At 35.1% G+C, this 18,052-nt stretch overlaps 3 protein-coding genes and 1 non-coding gene across 4 annotated transcripts; 2 read left to right on the top strand and 2 right to left on the bottom strand.

Annotated features, from left to right (window-relative positions):
• The first annotated feature begins 418 nt into the window (after positions 1-418).
• On the top strand, positions 419-4,456 carry LOC145605041 (exonuclease DPD1, chloroplastic/mitochondrial-like). Its single transcript, XM_081661054.1, has 4 exons — positions 419-555; positions 2,310-2,954; positions 3,803-4,008; positions 4,084-4,456. The coding sequence occupies exons 2-4, from the start codon at positions 2,392-2,394 to the stop codon at positions 4,302-4,304; spliced, it is 990 nt and encodes a 329-aa protein (XP_081517180.1). The 5' UTR covers positions 419-555; positions 2,310-2,391; the 3' UTR covers positions 4,305-4,456.
• A 509-nt stretch (positions 4,457-4,965) lies between these two features.
• TRNAT-AGU (transfer RNA threonine (anticodon AGU)) lies at positions 4,966-5,039 on the bottom strand. Its single transcript has one exon. It is a non-coding gene; the product is annotated as a tRNA-Thr (tRNA).
• Positions 5,040-5,240: 201 nt separating this feature from the next.
• LOC145605274 (tlg2p-like protein a) lies at positions 5,241-9,099 on the bottom strand. The gene is made up of 8 exons (XM_081661324.1): positions 8,610-9,099; positions 7,745-8,021; positions 7,559-7,648; positions 7,290-7,364; positions 6,790-6,867; positions 6,201-6,266; positions 6,033-6,113; positions 5,241-5,873 (listed from the first exon to the last, which is right to left on the bottom strand). Exons 1-8 carry the CDS (start codon positions 8,789-8,791, stop codon positions 5,766-5,768), a joined length of 957 nt encoding a protein of 318 aa, XP_081517450.1. The 5' UTR covers positions 8,792-9,099; the 3' UTR covers positions 5,241-5,765.
• A 1,435-nt stretch (positions 9,100-10,534) lies between these two features.
• LOC145603715 (protein DEHYDRATION-INDUCED 19 homolog 6-like) lies at positions 10,535-17,347 on the top strand. The gene is made up of 5 exons (XM_081659680.1): positions 10,535-10,834; positions 10,942-11,084; positions 15,738-15,815; positions 16,280-16,536; positions 17,025-17,347. The coding sequence occupies exons 1-5, from the start codon at positions 10,759-10,761 to the stop codon at positions 17,131-17,133; spliced, it is 663 nt and encodes a 220-aa protein (XP_081515806.1). The 5' UTR covers positions 10,535-10,758; the 3' UTR covers positions 17,134-17,347.
• The last annotated feature ends 705 nt before the right edge of the window (positions 17,348-18,052 follow it).

The raw sequence follows: 18,052 nt of genomic DNA on the forward strand, positions 1-18,052 counted from the left end.
TTAATCGAATTCAATCATTTCTAATTTTACCTTATGTTGACTTATAATGAGCCGTATTTAGATGAAGAGAACACGTCTTAATACTTAAGTAGCAAGCTAAGTGATATATAAATATTAATGGTATTTTTTTAATTTTTGAATGTGAAAAATGCAATTTTTTTTTTTTTTTTCTGAAAGATTAAAAAAAAGCATATAGTAGTATTAGGAAATGAAACATACATTAATGGTTTCCAAAAAAAAAAAAAAAAAAAAAAATAAATAAATAAATAAACATACAAAAATGGTTAAAAAAAAACCCGAGAAAAACGGAGCGAGATCGTGATCCGATTTGAAGGGGTGGGTTAATCAGCAATCATCCAATGCTTGCGTCTCTCTTCCTCTCTCTCTCTCCTCTCACATGCGTTCTGGGTTTTCTTTTGCTTCTTTTCTTGCCCCGTTTAACTGCCCTTTCTTTCCTATAAAAATTTCTAACTTCCCAAATTAACAAAATCAAAACTACTTCCTTTGACACTTCAACAAATGCAGTTTCTCATTTGTAATCGCTTTCATTTCATGGTATGTCTTCTCTTTCTCTTTCTCCAAATGGGTTGTTCATTGTTCAGTTCATTCCATTTTATTTCTACCAACATAGTTTGATCATATTACATGATGCTATTCAAGTTTATAACTTTGTTAATTGATGCTTTGATTTGATTAACTTTGACCCGGATTGTGTGTATTTTGTTTAATTCCCAGGTCATTAATTTTTCTGGGTGTTTGAATTTTTGCTTGTTTGAGCTTTTCTTCTTTGTCATTTTCTTTCCTTTGATTATTTAATTTCTGGGTATTGTGAAATTAACTAACCCATTAGGTTGATTTTTGAACATTTGTGATATGCTTCTTTTTCCAATTAGTTGTAGCAAGTGAGCTGGTTAATTAGCAGGGGAAAATGGATAATATATTTGATTATGGATTAATTTTCTATTAAATGTATCAATGATTCATGAGTTGTAATGGATTAGCGAGTTTTCATAATGAAGATTGGATTTTGACTTTGTTGCAAGTATTAATTTTGTTGCAGTTTCTTCAAATTAATCCTTGTTTTTGTCTAATGGTGTTGAGAGATTTCAAATGTGTTTGGGTGTCTGGATTGTGTTAATTGCGATTCACAATCATTTTGGTCCGTTTGTTAACTATAGGTTTAATTAATCTTAGATCTAATTATGGAACAGTCTAATATGGTTCTGCATTGTGTTGGAGTATATGCATTTCATGATGAGGTTGTTGCTAGAAGAAGCATGTTATGTTTTTAAAGAGGCTGACTGGCTGAGCTTCCTGTAATTAAATTTCACCAAAAGGTTGAGGCATTATCCGAGTTTTACAGCGGTTATACTATGAATTCTTGCTGGCATTGAAGATTGATGTTTTCTTAATTTGAAGCTGCCATGCCATTGCATGGTAACTATAACCATTATCTGAATTCTGAATGTCCACTAAATCTCGCAACTCAAGCCTTATTTTAGCTTTCTACTGATTTGTCTTGATTGAGATTTGATTTGCTGTACAATTGTACAAATCGTCACTTTTCACACAGGAGTATTATTTGGTGATGATAACTTATTTATGGTGCACAGACTTTTTACATTCATCCTATCTTCCTTTTTGTTGCTAATTGACATAATAGTGTCGATGATATTCCATTTACAATTATACATCCACTGGAGGGTTGCCACTTGCCAGTGCTTTCTTTTACAAATGAGGTGAAAGAGTATTTAATTGGCTTAGATGATAAATGGTAGTAATTGTATGCCTGTACCTATGGGATAAGGATAACGGAAGTTGAAAATTTTTCTTGGACTGGAAGCTGCTGAATGTTGTTAGCGGATTAAAATCTCACATCAGGGTTTTCTGACTTTGTTTACTCTACTGTTTTTAATCTTGTTATGTTAGTTGAAATCACTCTCCTACTAAGCACTGATAGGCTTATTATGTTATTGCTGTTTAAATGATTTATCTATGACATGAAACTTCTAGCTGTTTCTTAGTCTATATGTTTTGTCTATAACTCTGTATCTTTAAGGTTTTGCTGATTATAGAGCCATATAACCACCAAAGTAGGAAAGGAGCTTGGTCTCTTTTCAGCTTTTGTTCATATAAACATATAGTTCTAAATCTATGCTAAGTTTGTGGAAGGAAACTTCCAGCTCAGCTGGAGCTAAAATTTGTTTTGCTAACCTACGATGGTGAATAATTGTTTATGCTAATTGAATTCCCTTTACGGTCATAAAACAAAACTCACATTTCACATTCTCTGAAACTGCTGTCATCAGGTTTGAGCTATCCACTTCTGATGCAAATACAAAATCCCTTGCTTTGCTTTGTGTTTTCATTGAACGAACGCTGTAAGTTCAGATGAGAACAGCCCCTATGTGCTACTCAATCTTGCGAGTACCCAGATGCAGAGTTTACTCTTTGGTTAATACGTGGTGGGCAGGTTTTGTCCCCATAAGTCCAACATGTAAAAATTCTAATTTTAGGCTGTTCAGTTCTAGTGTTGGTGGGCAAGAAAGAAATAGTGGAAGTTGGAGTCGAAGACCCTTAGTCACTGCAGATGAAGAAACTAGCAAAAACTCCTTGAGCAGTGCAGTTAATGTCAGGCATGACTTGTCAGATAATTTAATTGCGACAACAAGCACTAATTTCCCAATAAACATAACTGATGGTAGCAGTGCAGATGTCCGACAACTAATAGCTGAGAATAAGGAGTTGGCCAGCCTTGCGACTTTTATTGTCTTTGATCTTGAGACAACCGGGTTTAGTAGAAGTTTAGAAAGAATCATCGAGATTGCACTTCAGGACCTTCACGGTGGTGAAAACAGCACGTTCCACACTCTAGTTAATCCTGGGCGTGATGTCGGAAATGAATTTATCCATGGTATTTCAACCCAGATGGTCACTAAACCTGGTGTTCCAAGGTATCTCAACCAGAATTTTTTTACAAATTCAATTATCACTAGTTTATTTTGTTATTGTAGTGTACAACTTTACAAAAGATGTTGGTCTGGGTATATGAACTAGTTAATGTTCTATAACATCATGCTATCTTTGAGGAAAGGTGAGATTGTTTGGTTAATTCTTCATCTGCCCCGCAGCTGAAGTTTGTCATTGTAGTTTTAGTGACCTACTTAGATATATAAGACGATCGACTATGCATTAAACTCTTGCATCTAGTGGTTGAAAACAGATGCATGCGTACACATGCTTTATTCTTTTAAGTTTTTTGGTTAAACTACTCTCCAAACAGATCCATTAAACCCCTAAACGGTTACGGTACCATGATAATGATGTGGGAAGTCAAGGATCAACACCTGGTAGATCTGTCTTCTGGATTGACATTGGCACTTTATTTAATTATTTGTAGTCTTTCAATCTTTATAGTGTTTTTGGTTTGCGCAGCTATGGAGGAAAGGGGAGGGGGATGGAGAAAAGAGAGATTAGGGGGAGGGAAGGGTGCTTGAATTTTTCTTTTGAATCTGTCCAGTAGTGAAAGATTTTAGTTTATTGAAAGGGAAAGAAAAAAGAAACCACCTCCATTCCATATGTAAATAAGGGAATATAGATCCCTTACTCTCCATCCCGTCCCCTACCCCTGAAATTTCCTCATTTAAACAGACTATAAGTTTGGTAATGCTTATTTTTCATGTTATTTACTCCGTATCCCAAAACATTCTAGAGCTTGAGCAGGAGAATTTGAAGTAACATCATGAATAGATGATCATGTCTGTTGGTGGAATGATTTTGTCGCATTTGGTCTCTAATGTAGGATGAAGGAGCTTATTCCAATATTGCTCAAGTATGTCCAGAGCCGTCAGAAGCCAGGGGGATATGTGGTGCTTGTCGCACATAATGCCCGAAATTTTGATGTGCCATTCTTGGTTGCTGAATTTAGACGATGTGGTTTTGAAATCCCTTCGAACTGGTATTTTGTGGATACTCTTCCTTTAAGTAAAGAAGCAATGAAATCTGCAGGTGCTGTCTCTTTCATTATCCTCCCCTTCTCTTTTGGCTGAAATATTGTCATCTTAAGTTTTTCTTTGTCTTCAGGAAAAACTGGGTCGAAGACGTTGAAAGCACTTCAAGAGCATTTTGGAATCTCACAAGTAGGTGAAGCTCACAGAGCCATGTCAGATGTGCATTCTTTATCACTAGTACTTCAGAAGTTAACCTATGTTCTGGAGCTTCCAATAGCCGGGCTTGTGCAGAGAGCTTTTACGGTTGATGAATTAACTAGTAGCATTACAAAGAAGAAAAAGAAATCAAGCTAGTTCTTTTCTTCCTTGTCATTACTGTATCATTCATTGTTGTTGATTACTTGATTTATATGTAATTCTTGTAATCATAAGCAAATCACTCATTGTATAACTATCATTTGGGCAGTTATAGAAATGAAGCAAAGTTTAGATCTTTCATATCACTACATTTCTCTTCTTTTCTCTTTTTAATTATTATTATATATATATGTGGTACCTTTGATGACCCAAAAAAAAAAAAAGAAAAAAAAAAAAAAAAAAGAAAAAAGAAAATCCAGTGGTTTTATGGCAAAAACATATACAAATTATCATTTGGCTGAGGTGAATCAAGTGGGAGCTCCATGGTAGAGCTCTCACAGAGTCTTTCCAACCATGATATTGGAGTTTTGATTCCCATCATTCTTAACTTTATGGTTGGAATGATTATGGTGACTTTTCTTTGGGTAACACTACCAATTATCACCATAAACATGACTGATGTTTTCTCGTGTGTTGGGATCCTCTCGTCTCACGACTCTCTCTTTCCCCCGACCTAGCAGAGTTTATGCCATCTGTTGGTGTAAAGAAAAAGAAGAAAAAAAAAAAAAATCATCTGTGCTAAGCTGATGCTAGTATGCTGTAAATCAGGACACTGAGATGCTATCATGCTAGGTTAGTGGCCGCAGATTTTAAAAAATGCTCTTGTTGAGAGTCGAACTCAAGACCTCCCGCTTACTAAACGGGTGCTCTAACCAACTGAGCTACAAGAGCTTCTTGTAGAATGCACACAATTTCTTATTTCTATCCTAACAAGTTAGCAATTGCTAGAATTGCTACCTTTACTGTTTTGTTAACAACAAAATCAATGCACTTTGCTATTTCAGATCAAGGTCAATTAAGAAAACTTAAAGTTTAAAGTTGAATAGCTAACATAATAATACAATTATCTTTTGATAATAATTAAGGGGAAATGTTGCACCAATTACATAAATGGTTTAGCTGCTAGGAATATTATAGTCATTTGATCATTATTTATTGCTAGTCACTTGTATGCTGTTCATTGTGAAGCCTGAGCAATTTGTAAATAAAATGAGTAATGTGTTCTATAATGAACATGTCGGCCTCATTGCTTAATAATGTTTACAGATAAACTATGTCTGAACCTTTAAAGAATCATCTGAAGAAGAAAGATCTAAAAAACCAATGTTTCACTTCAGAGCAGTTCTTCCAAAAAATGAAATAAAACCACAGCTGCCTTTGTCTGGTGTTGTAGTCTTGTAAATGTTGTATTAGTACATTTGTATGTATACACACTCGTTTGTAGTTTTGATTCATGTAATCCCTATTAGAAGCTCTCAAAACAGAATGGGGCATAAAATTGAGTACACAGCGTCTTTAAATTAGGTGAATCAGCCAAGAACCTGAAGCTTTTTCTCTCTGGCTGTGATGGCAGATGAAAGAAATTTGATAATAGGTGAAATCCAATACCTTCGCTTTTCACAAAATAATTTCCTTCAATACTAGGAGAATTAGCATGACAAAGCACATAATAATGAGAATAGTTGCACATTTCACTATTCCCCCATGCTTCTGATTTCTATCTGCCTGCAAGTTCAGCGCCACAACAGAAAGAAGAAAATGAAAAGAAAAAAAAAAAAAAAAAAAAGAGAGAAGAAAGTAGCAAGCATATAAGATGATGCAACAAAAGAAATGAGCTGAAGGATTATTTTGGATCATATATACGTAGTATACAAGATAGATGACCTTCTGAAGCTGTTTTAGGCCCTCCTGGACAGTTGCTGCTACATTCTGAATGTTGTAATCTACCCTATCAACAATTGTACCCTGCACTCAAGCATGATAGATCATCAAATCTATATCATTCATGGGTATGCTCAGCTGACATATCATGAAAGTTGCTTAACTGCTAACCTGATCTATCACCAACACTGAAAGATCCTTCATGATTTGAGCAAGCTCATTCACTGATTCTGCAACCTATAGACAACATGAAAGAAATGAGTCGTGAATGTGGATGTGAATGTATGTATCTTAGAGTCAGTAATAATATTTTACTCTCTCTCTCTGTATTATTCTTTCTAACTTAATGTTTTTCCCGTCCAGTAAAACAGCTGTTGCATCAAAACTTACAGGACAGTAAATTACACATTAGATTATTGTATATATTTATCAATTTAATTATTTTCACATAATAGTAAAGCCAACAGGTTGCTGTCTGCAGTAGCAGTGATGGTAGACATTGATCACCAAAATACATTTGTAATTAAGAGAAAGTTGCATTAATTACTTGACAAGAGTGATTGAAAAAAGAACGAGAAAAAAGATGGAGACAGACTAAACAAGGATCTTATGGAGTATTATGTTTCCACAAAAAGATCTCGCAACTCAGAAAAAGATATATTCTACACAACACATGGAAGTATCCCTAGTTTAGAATTAAAAATCAAATACAAGAGCAATCAGGCTTGTTTTACATTGAAGCTATTACTGCATCACTCACCTGCTGGATTTCTCGCTCCCTTTCTACAGTGAAGGCTTCACTTTTCCTTATCCTTGCTAGCTGGTGCTCATTTATCTCCTACGGAACATAAATTTATAGAGCCATCAAAAATTGGCTCTTAACACGATTTATAAAGGTAAACATAAGATCCATAAGGATAAAGCTCATCAGCAATAGGTAATATACTCAAGAAATTGCTGAATGGAAAAGTGACACTTTATGGGACTTGACCAACAACTCTTCCTCCTCAAGTTGTGATCTTTCCCTAAGATAATTTTAAATTTATTCAGTTTCTAATTCATGCTGAACAAAAGTGAAAAAGGTTTGAGAGCGAAGAAAAGTTGCAAAGCCACTAAACTAAGGATCAATTTAGCAAACAAATAATGTTGTTTTGTCTCAACTCTCAAAGGATGATTTCATTCATCTTGACAGTAACTCTCAATTTCTAGGATAAACATCTCAGAAACCTTGAAACAAATCAGTAAACCTGGTTGCATTACCTGGTCATCCAAGTCAGCATCTTCGACTTGAGATCTGCTTCCATTCATATTTATTTCCAAGTCTCCATCTGAGCCCTAAACCAAGAAAGTAACAACCTTCAATGTTTAAACTTTAAAGGTTGATAGGATAAAGATAGCAATCGTAACACTAATATATACAGTCATAGAATAACTGCACAGCCAGCAATCCAGCATGTTTTTTAATGCAAGTGCTTCAAAATTTCCAAATGATCTAAACAGCTATGCAGACATCAGGTTCTGATTCTAACCTCTTTTTGCTTTTGAAGGCGCTTTAAATATGCAGATTGCTTTTTTCGAAGCTCCATCGATAAGCTTTGAAGATCAGTTGCAAATGAACGCTGCAGTAAAAACATCCAAACTTTAATTTAAAGGACAACTGTACCATAAGACCAACATTATTTACTCAGTTCAACTCTGATAAGTCAGATTAATACCTGCACATTTTTCCTGACATTCGAGTCCTTTGAAGGTCCACCAGCAGAAAGTCTATGCAAACTCTTTTCTGATTTCCTTATCAAATTCGTTATCTCATTAGTAAGGTTCTCAATTCGGCGCTGATCTTCTTTACCATCTCCAAATGATGGCATCAATGCTTTTGCATGAGCCTTTGTCAACTCAGCCATTTTCGAACGTGCACGCTGCACATTTGATGCCACATCTTCGGATACATCTACCCAAGCTGGTGGCAGCCCAACTTCTACTGCACCTTTCCTGCAGCAAGAAACTTATTCACATTCCTTAAGAGGACAGCACCACAATTATATAATGACAACATCACAATTTTCCAAAATTTAACTTCAAGAAAAGATCATTTGATTGCCAATACAAACATAATGATGCCGAAAAAACAGCATTTCATAGAAGGTGAGCAATAGAGCATGTTAACAAATTATAACACTCCAACTACATGATTAGAATCTCACCATTGTTTCAGTTGTCTAATTTAAACTAACTTCCTAGGCAAATATGGTCTATAAGACTATAAAAGGTAAAATTTCGGTATAGTCGATTTATGGTATGTAGTTCCATACGTCCGATCAACATTCTTCCAGTACATTGCCCTGTTCCCTGTACCTTCTTCAATCACATACAAGCTATTTTCGGGTTATGTTCGGGTTGGGTCAACTTTCGCCAGCTCTAAATTTCAAAATTGTATTCCTTACGAACTAATGCTAATTACGATTACATTTATATCCAATTAAACAACAATGTATATCCAATCAAACAGCAAAAAAAAAAAAAAAAAAAAAAAAAAAAAAAAAATCACCAAAAATAAAGAACATTGAGAAATGAACAAACCTAGAAGTTCCAGGATCCTCAGAACTAATAGGCGTATAAGAACGAGCACCACGATGAAGCAAAGAGGTAGCAGCCAATTCAATACTATGTTGATGCGACGTCGTTCCTTCGATCGGTGTTCGTACGCTCTTTAGCGCATCTCTGTGCTTCCTAAACAAAAGCGTCCGGTTTCTCGACGTCATTGATTTCTCATTTCATCAAATTTAGCAATATAATCGTTGAATTGAAGAAGATTTCGAGGAAATTAAGATTTTGAAATCCCTAATTTCGGCACATTGTACGTTAATTTTCTCTGTTTTTTTTTTTTTTTTTTTTGAGAGAAGATGAAATGTGATTAAAGGGAGAATTATTCGAGGAGAGAGAAAATGTAACATTATGATCGGAAAATTGGCGGCAATGTGAGAGAGAAGAATGGTGAAGGGGTGATCAGAGGTTGAATTGGTGCAATCTGTGCTTCTATGGCGGGGAGAGAGCAGCGGCGGATCCAGGATTTGGGGAATGGGGGTACGAAAGTACGTTTAATAAAAAAACAAATTACAAAATAAAAAGTAATATGTGGAGCGTAATAATTTTTTCCTAACTAATAAATTTTGAGTTAATAAATAGTTTTACTATTGTATATTTGTATTAATATTTGTTTGTACTATACACCCTATCTTCCGACACTAAGGCTTAAAATTAAGTAATAAAATTGGGAGGAGAATTTTTTTTATCTAAGAGACCTGTTATTTGTAAGAGTAGGTCTCTTTGATAAAAAGTACAAATCTTTGGAAAAATAAACAATATCACTTAAGAGACCTGTTTTTGTAACAGTAGCTCTCTTTGATCAAAAGTACTATTCTGAAACTCCTAGGCTTCTAGCATGGAAGGTATAAAAAAAATAACCTAAGAGACCAAATTTTTACAAAGGCGGTCTCTTTAAATTAAACATAAAAAGGCGGGGCTGATTCGGTGATGCGGAGTAGTACATAACAGTACCTAAGAGAGCGCCTATTACATAAAGGAGGTCTCTAATCTTAACAGTATTTTTTTTTTTGGCGGAATGGGGGTACAGCTGTCACTTTATTTCAGCTCAGTTTAGTAAATATGATTAGGCTATAAATTTATTGGACCATAATATATATTCGAATTTAGTGAGCTAAATGAGTCCCATGATGTTTGATCCTGAGACCTCAAGGATACAAGATGAGAGCGATATCACTATTCCATTACCTCAACCTTAGAATTATAAAGTGATTAACCATGAAGATTACTTGGTTAGATATTGTATTCCCGTATAATGTAATATGCCATGTTTAACATTTTAATTTTTTTTTTGAAAAATAATATGTCATATATTATACAAAGTCATTACAAAACTCACATCAGCTGTATGATCCTTTAAATTCAAATAATAATGATATAAATCAAATTGTTTAATTGTGTCACTTGTGACTTGTGAGCCATACTGTCTTATTTTATTTTTCTATTTTACGCGTGTTTAATATCTTATGTTCAAAAGTAATCCTACCATAGATGATGCTTGTCTGCATTAAAAAACGTTTTTCCAATAAGTGAATAATAACTCTATTCTCTCATAATATAAGAGACATAGATTAAAATACGTACTCGTACTAATTAAACAAACATTACACCAAAGTACCAAACCTAAATTATTCCAAAAAAGAAAAGCATGGTTTTGCCCATTAGACAAAGATGAGCCGTCATGATTCAAGAAGCTGTATCCAACAACAAAAGAACAAAAATTGAGTTTGCAATTTGCAAATCTTTCAACTTACAAAGATCAAAATTTTATTTTAAGGAAGGAAAAAAAAAAAAAAAAAAAAAAAAAAAAAAAAAAAAACCACCCAAAATTCCAAAAAAAAAAAGAGAAAATATTAAAAATAAATAAAAGACGAAGAACTGCCAAAATGAAGTGAGCAGAGAGCAAGCTGATATTTTCATCTCATCTCATCCGCATTTTCTCTCTCCTCTTCTCTCAACAATTCTGAGCTCATACACTCTCATTCTTCTTCATTTGCTCTGAAAAATCCCCAATTTCCATCTTTACTAATTATCAATTTACATCTACTTGAGCTGAACTTTCTGGAGTAGCTCGAATCGAAACCCTAATTAATCGATCAATATTTTCTATTTCCCGATTTTAATTATGGATGGTGATTCCTGGGCTGCTCGTTTGTCTTCTGTTTCTAAGCGTTATCAATCTGCTTTCCAAACTCGATCAGGTAAAATACCCACCAAAAAAAAAAAAAAAAACCCCTTTTTGATTATTTTTTTCCAATTTTTGGGTTATTTAATTAATGTTTTGGGTGTTATTGTTGGGAAATTACAGATGTTTTTATGGGATTTGAGGATATTGAAGGAGATGATGATATAAGGGAGGAGTTTCCATGCCCATTTTGTGCGGAGTACTTTGATATTGTTGGACTGTGCTGCCACATTGACGACGAGCATCCTATTGAAGCAAAAAATGGGGTATTTATTTTTCTTCTTTTGTTTTCATTATTAATAAATATTGTGAAAGACTGAAAGTTGGAAACTTTAATGTTGAAAATGCTTTAAAATTTTACCAATTTGTTCTTTATGAAAATCGAACTTTTAATTTGTGGTCAAACTGGTTTTTGCTGTCGTGTTAATGCATTTTTTTGTTTAATGAGCTTACTTGAGTGTTTAGAAACGGAAAGATGATTCTTTTGCACTTTTCGGGCGGTGTTTGCATCCATATGTGGTATTATAGACTCTTGGGTGAAGTTATGATCTCATGTTTTGGGAATCAAGATGTCAATGAAGAGGGATTATGGGAACAGTGTGATGAATCCTTTTTTTTTTAATAGTTACTGAAATGTGCTTATTCATTCAATTGAGCAAGATATGAAGTTTGACGCATACCATAAATTATTACGAGGAAGGGTTATATAAAGAGTTAGTTATATTAGGTTTGATAGCCAGAATGAGGTATGCAAGCTACATGTATCTTGGCGTTCAGACTAAGTACCACATTGGCAACACATTGCTCTCTTTAGTTTGAAGAAAGGAATGGCTATGTTAGAGTTTGAATAACATTGATGGAACGATGGAGTTGTGTCAATGTTGCTTGCACTTAGTTGTCAAGAACTTCGAATAACAGTGTGGCTTGTTTACATATAAGAGACATGTTGTCGCTTTGGCTGCTGCATAACCCTTTTCTTCCTCAAATTCAGATCTTTTTCCATTGGTAATGTTGAAAAATTACTTTGCTATATTTTTGGGGCAAGGGGTCAAGGGTAGAGAAGGTGTCAGTGAATACTTTCATAAATAGTACTGGAGTTTTGAAGGCATTGAATATTTGCTCGTAGACCAATATATGCATGATGAGCTTATGTTGTAGCAGAGTACTAGAATTAAAGTGAAGAAGAGTTGAGAATGTTTGAGACAAGTATGCTCTAGCTCATGAAGGGGCTAGTTGAGGTGTCTGTGGTTATAAGTTAGAAAACTGTTTTAATGCTTTGTTCTTGCTCTGGAACCATTTTGGTGATAATGAAACTAATACAAATAAAGCTGAGTGTCTTATTGAGGATGAGCAGGGAAATATTACACATTCTTACCTCTATCTGGTTGGGCATTTAGTGAGGGATATGCCTTTAGCAAGTGTTGTGGAATTGTATATACTTAGTCTTACCCCTCGCTAATCGAGACTTTGATGAGGTCGTTTCCAAGAGATTCACATAATGAACTTTTTCCAGAAAAGGTATCATTATATTGGAAAACGATAAATTAAGGGGTCTTTGGGGAGATGAGCAAATATAGTGACACAAAACATTGGGGGTTGGGAAGAGTAGGCAATGCATAGAAGTAATTGCTAGATATTGTAATGACATACATTGTAAAGGGGAATAGGAGAGACCCATATCTTATGTAAACAAGGACCTAAAATTAAAGAGGGCACCTACTTGATTAGCTGCAAAAATCATTTGATCCCGCAGTATTCTTTTCAGGGTTGAAAGCATGCTGAATTCTGGATAGGCCCAATCTCCTATGGTCCTTTAGGTTTACTTCTTTTCTTTCCATGAGCATTGGGGTGTCTCATCTTTTATGTCAGGTGCCTTTCCCTTCTTGCCTTCTATAGAGGTCATTATTGACCATACACTTATTACTATTTCTTATTTTCATATTTTGGTGATGTTGTTCATCTTTTATCATCTCCATTATCATTTTTTTGTATGAAATCAACTTTAATTGATGGATACTATTTCTCATAAACAGATGCAATCTAATCACCTCACAATAAGAGCTTCCTTGAGCTTTAAGCAGTATATTCTAGTATCTTCTTGTCACATACAAATGCACTCCTCATTTTCAATCAATTATTTAGTATGCGGTACAAAATACTGATGCTGTAATTGCCGTGTTCGACTCAAGATACTAATGACCATCTCTGTGCATTGAACCTGTCTTGATCCATGTATCGTAGTAGGAAGTGTTGATGTCATGTTCCTCATGTAAATGTATATTTTACCCTAGAAAATATGGCGGAGAAAAGGTGTTAAATGGGTGAATGCTTTTGTGAAGTACGTTTATTGGAGCTAAGGATAGTATGAGAATTGAGAACACATAATTTATTATGAGCATGTGGTGGCTTTTTCATTGGGAACTAGTGCCAGCTAATTGCATCCATTATTTTATGTACAAGTATGGGATAAATTCAAAACTGGTGCTTGTCTGTTTCTTGTTCAATGTATGGCCCTAAATTATATTTGTAGAGGATATTGTCCTAGATCCAATGGACAATGAGGCAATAGCTGCACTTGGAAGTCATGGAAGAAGTTTTGTTGTTAGATTGACATGAAAGTAGACAGAAATGGGGGAAAACTAAGGATCTATATGGCAGACAGGTTTCAAAAAAGGAAAAAGTAGTTATCGCTGATATTCTTTGGTAGTTTATGGTCCAGATTTCTTATATTGCTTTATCCTTTTAATTCTTTGTTTTTCTAAAAACCCCTGTACTTCTATTTGAATCTGAATCCCCACTCCCTCCTTAGTACATTCCCTCAAACTCATCCATGATGTGGAGACATGACCCAACGTTCCTCTACCATTTTTGACCCTCCTCCATCACTTATTATTAGCCCGTCATCCTTCAATTACCCCCTTAGCCCCTTCCCAACCCGGCAACAAAATGCTCTTCGACAAGTTGTGTACAGGAAAGTGGTTTCCTGGATAACCTCCATATCAATCATTGCCAACCCCAAGATTTTCAAGAGAAACAAAGTGCAAGCTTGAGTATTATTACATCAGTCTTTATTCCCAAAGCAAAGGTTTTCTCTGTGATGTTCAGACTCTTACCCTAGTTCCCTAGCAAACCCATCAACCTGACCAGGTTGGAGACATGGGATAAGATTGTGGACACTGGATGTGGCCATGTGGGACATAGGTTGGACTTGCAAGTCGCTAGGGAGAAAATGGACTTGCCACTAAAGCATTTGCCAGAATGCTAGCTGCCACTGCTCTTGCATGTTGCAAAGAAAGAAGAGGGCTTCTGTTCAATAAAGCACTATGAAGGGGTAAATGAATGGTCAGTGAATAAGTGTTTCAAAAAAAAAAAAAAAAAAAAAAAAAGGATATTTATTCCAATTTATTTTATTTAATTTTTTGAAATTTTTTAGATAATACATTTTTTTAAAAATATGTTGTTAAATACAAATTTTATTTTCCGCGTCCTTGAGTATAGAATTACTTGTATCTGATCCTTGGCTCCATACTTGAGTCTGATGCTGGTTTCCGGGCTTGGGCACCATAGGTTTCACTAATATGACTCCTTCATGGTTGGACTAGGCCCTTGAGGTTTTAGATTTGGAATTCCCAACCATTTTTACTACCCAATACTTGAGTTTAGCCAATGCATTCATGTGGTGAAGTTATCTCTTGAAGACTGGAAGTTATGGTGAAAGAAAGAAGAAAGAGAGAAAAGTGTCAAATGGGAAGGTACTATGGCAATGTTGTGAGATGATGGTGAGACTTTATGTCTAAGACTTCGCTATCTTTCTATTCATAACCCAAACATTATGAAATGAACTTGGATAACATTCTTTATTTCAACAAGAAAATATTTGAATGAAAGTAGTCTGAGCTGTCTGGTTCCCATTTTCATTAGAAACCCTATGGTAGAATAATGTAGTCTTATTAGAATTGCATTTCACGGGGCTCTGTGGTTGTTATATGAAGTTTATATTTAATTGGGCAAAGGTGGCCTTGTTAAATTTTAAGTTTTAAACTGTGGCAGCAAATTTTAGTAGGCATGGTCTTCCTGGTTTACCCCTTCCTCTATCTTCCTTGAATAGTGTGGTGGAGTTATTGATTTCTAGGTACTTGCTTGTGCATAGGTGATGCCTTTTTCTTTTCACTCTTTCTCTCCCTTCCTCACATCATTAAAAAGCAAAGGACTAAGTGGAGGACAAGAAAAGACATGTAAGGGGTGTGACTCTTGACATATAATCCTAATATGCTCTTCTGTGGGCATATGCCAATGATCAAGTGATTGTTTGCATGAGTAATCAATTTCCCTTTGTCTCAATAATGCTTTGCTACCATTTACCATGTGATCAGTGATGGAAAAAAATCACTCTTATGAGATTATCTGTATCTTTTGTACAATTCAATATTTGATCTATGAATGCTTTTGACAACTTTGCTTTCCCATTTAAGATTCTACTTATGAACCTAAGTTTAGGGATTAATTTTAATTGGGTGTCCGGATATTGCATTTTCAAACTTTAGATGCTTAATTTTCTAAACTTTAGTATTGTACATATTTATATGTCCTGATATTGGAAATGCTATGTTGTCTCTTACTCTTTTATTGAAATTAACTTTCTGGATATTGAACAAATTTTGCGTGCATGTCATTTCTTTGTTATTCCTGATGGAAGAGAACATGTCTTTATTGCCATTGCTATTCAGGGTATAATGGTATGTGTACCTTATTTTAGAAAGTGAAACATTGGGATGCTTCAGTGAACAGTCCAACTTTTAGGTAAACTAGTTAAAAGTTTGCTTTTTGTTTAGTATTTTAAGAACTTGGATTTTAAATTTTTTGATGCCTGACCTCTTGATATACTGTAATTTCTCACTGCGACTGTTTTTCATCTTCAGGTATGCCCAGTTTGTGCCATGAGGGTAGGGGTTGATATGGTTGCACACATCACGTTGCAACATGGGAACATTTTTAAGATATCCTTTTGTATTCAGTAATTACTTTATTGCTTATTTGATTACATTTTTTGGTTGCTATCCTCTGATATCTTTTACTACAACAATGACAACCAACTAGTCAATTATAGATTGACCTGAAGGTAGGGTATGGGGAGGTCATATAAATGCAGGTTACTCCTTATAGTAAAATTCAAAGGAGAGATTCATATATATACTTTGTGTGTTTTTATTTATGTTGAATTCTTTTATCATGTCAAAATCATTCATCTTGTTATTCTTAGGTCCTCCTTTCTTTCTTTTCCTCGTCTCATCTCAACATATATGTTTCAAAACATGATTCAGAAGCAGAAATTAATAAATAATGTCTCAGGACTCTCAGCCTTGAAACATTTGAAAGCATTTGTGTCCTTCTTGATGCAAGTGTTGAGGTACTTTTGTACATTTAGAGGATATGTTGTTTGAGTTCCTTGACTATATACCACGTACAGCGCAAGAGGAAATCACGTAAAAATGGATCGCAGTCAACACTTTCACTGTTGAGAAAAGAATTGCAGGAAGGCAACTTACAGTCCCTGTTTGGGGGTTCTTCCTATATAGTGTCATCTTCCAATGCTGCACCTGATCCTTTGTTGTCATCTTTTATATTGCCTATGGCGGATGATAATGTGATAGCTCAGTCTCGATCATTATCTGATACAAGCACAGCAAAGAAAGGCAAAGAGGAGATTGTACGAGAAAGGTTGGTATATTATCCTGCCTGTTTCCTGTTTATCAGCTTTTACATAATGGCAATACTCTTTCATACTCAATAAAAGATGTTAAATTTCTTGCTAGTCCATTGGGTTGTACTGTTTATCTACCCCAACACCTGTAGCCTATATCTTGGCTGAGAAAAATATAAATTTTCTGAAATTTGATTGCTGTGTTGTTCTGTGATAGTTGAATATTGCTGCACACAGGACTAGCAAAGATGTCCTTTTTACTATTGTACGAGAAAGGTTGACTAACGTTTGAATTGCAAGCCTGTGTTTTACAGTACATGTTTTAGTTTTATTGCCAACTAGATTATATGTATTATTCGACCTGGCCGCCTTTACAGTTTGTTTATGATAAGGCTGCAGTAGTTTTATCAATAGTCAGGATTCCTTACGAATCAAATATTAAGTAGTACATGCTAGATAACTTGAATAAATTTGCTGGTTGAATCTAATCTTTCAGTGATGGCAGGCATGTGAAATCAGAGCCCTTGTCAATCAAAGATCAAGAGGAGAGGGCAAGGAGATCTGAATTTGTCCATGGGTTGTTGATGTCTGCCATGTTCGAGGACGAATTATGAAGATGTTGCTGATTGTGGATTGAGAGGGTTATTGGTAACCCAGTTTGTGGTGAATATGCAAATGTATCTGAGAGTGTAATAACCTGTAGGAATAAATGTAATTTATGATGAGAGTGGAATATAGCTCTAGGCTCAAACAGATATAATCTTTGTTAAATTGTCACGATTTTCGTTACTCTTAGCATGAGGAATGAAGATATAGAAGTTTGTGTTCGCTTCCCGCCCTTCCCCCCTGCTCCTGCCCCATGTCTAAAGTAACTAAGTAAGGATCTTTAGGGCATTGTTGGAGGATTCATCCGTTCATTCCTTCCCTCCCACTTCTATTCTGCACTAATCCAATTCACTTTCCACAAATTCCAACATATTTAAATTGAGGGGAATCTCTCCTTCTCTCGCTCACCCGCCCGTTATCTCTGTGTTTTGTTTTGAGGAAGGCCTAAACAGGCATAGCGTACCAACTTATCTCACGAGTAAAGGAAGAGAGAGCTCCACAAAGAATGCCGGAAATAAAAACTTAAATGAATAAGCTATATATATTTTCATTATTGGGAGGAATAATCAAAGAAAAACATCTTTAATTAGAGTAAAGCTCCTTGAAGTAATACAGATATTTAAGTTTGATCTTTCTGCTCTGCCTTAACAGGTAATCTTAAGCCTTGTTTTCCTTTAGGGCCTGTTCATATTTACTTAATTTCAGTTCAGTTCAGTTCAGTTCCAATCAGTTCAGTTCAGTTCAGCTCTTAATTTCCCTCTCACATAAAATATTCATTTCAGCTCAATTCAGTTCAGTTCAGTTCAGCTCAATTCAGTAAATATGAACAGGCCCTTAGTAACATCAATGGGTTTGTTTTTAGATGTCGAACGAGGTTCATGGCTTGTTGAACTTGTATGGTTGTTCAATAGCTTTGACAAGACCATG

This window comes from Chenopodium album, chromosome 22 (genome assembly GCF_948465745.1).
Source record: "Chenopodium album chromosome 22, dcCheAlbu1.1, whole genome shotgun sequence".
Taxonomy (NCBI): Eukaryota; Viridiplantae; Streptophyta; class Magnoliopsida; order Caryophyllales; family Amaranthaceae; genus Chenopodium; species Chenopodium album.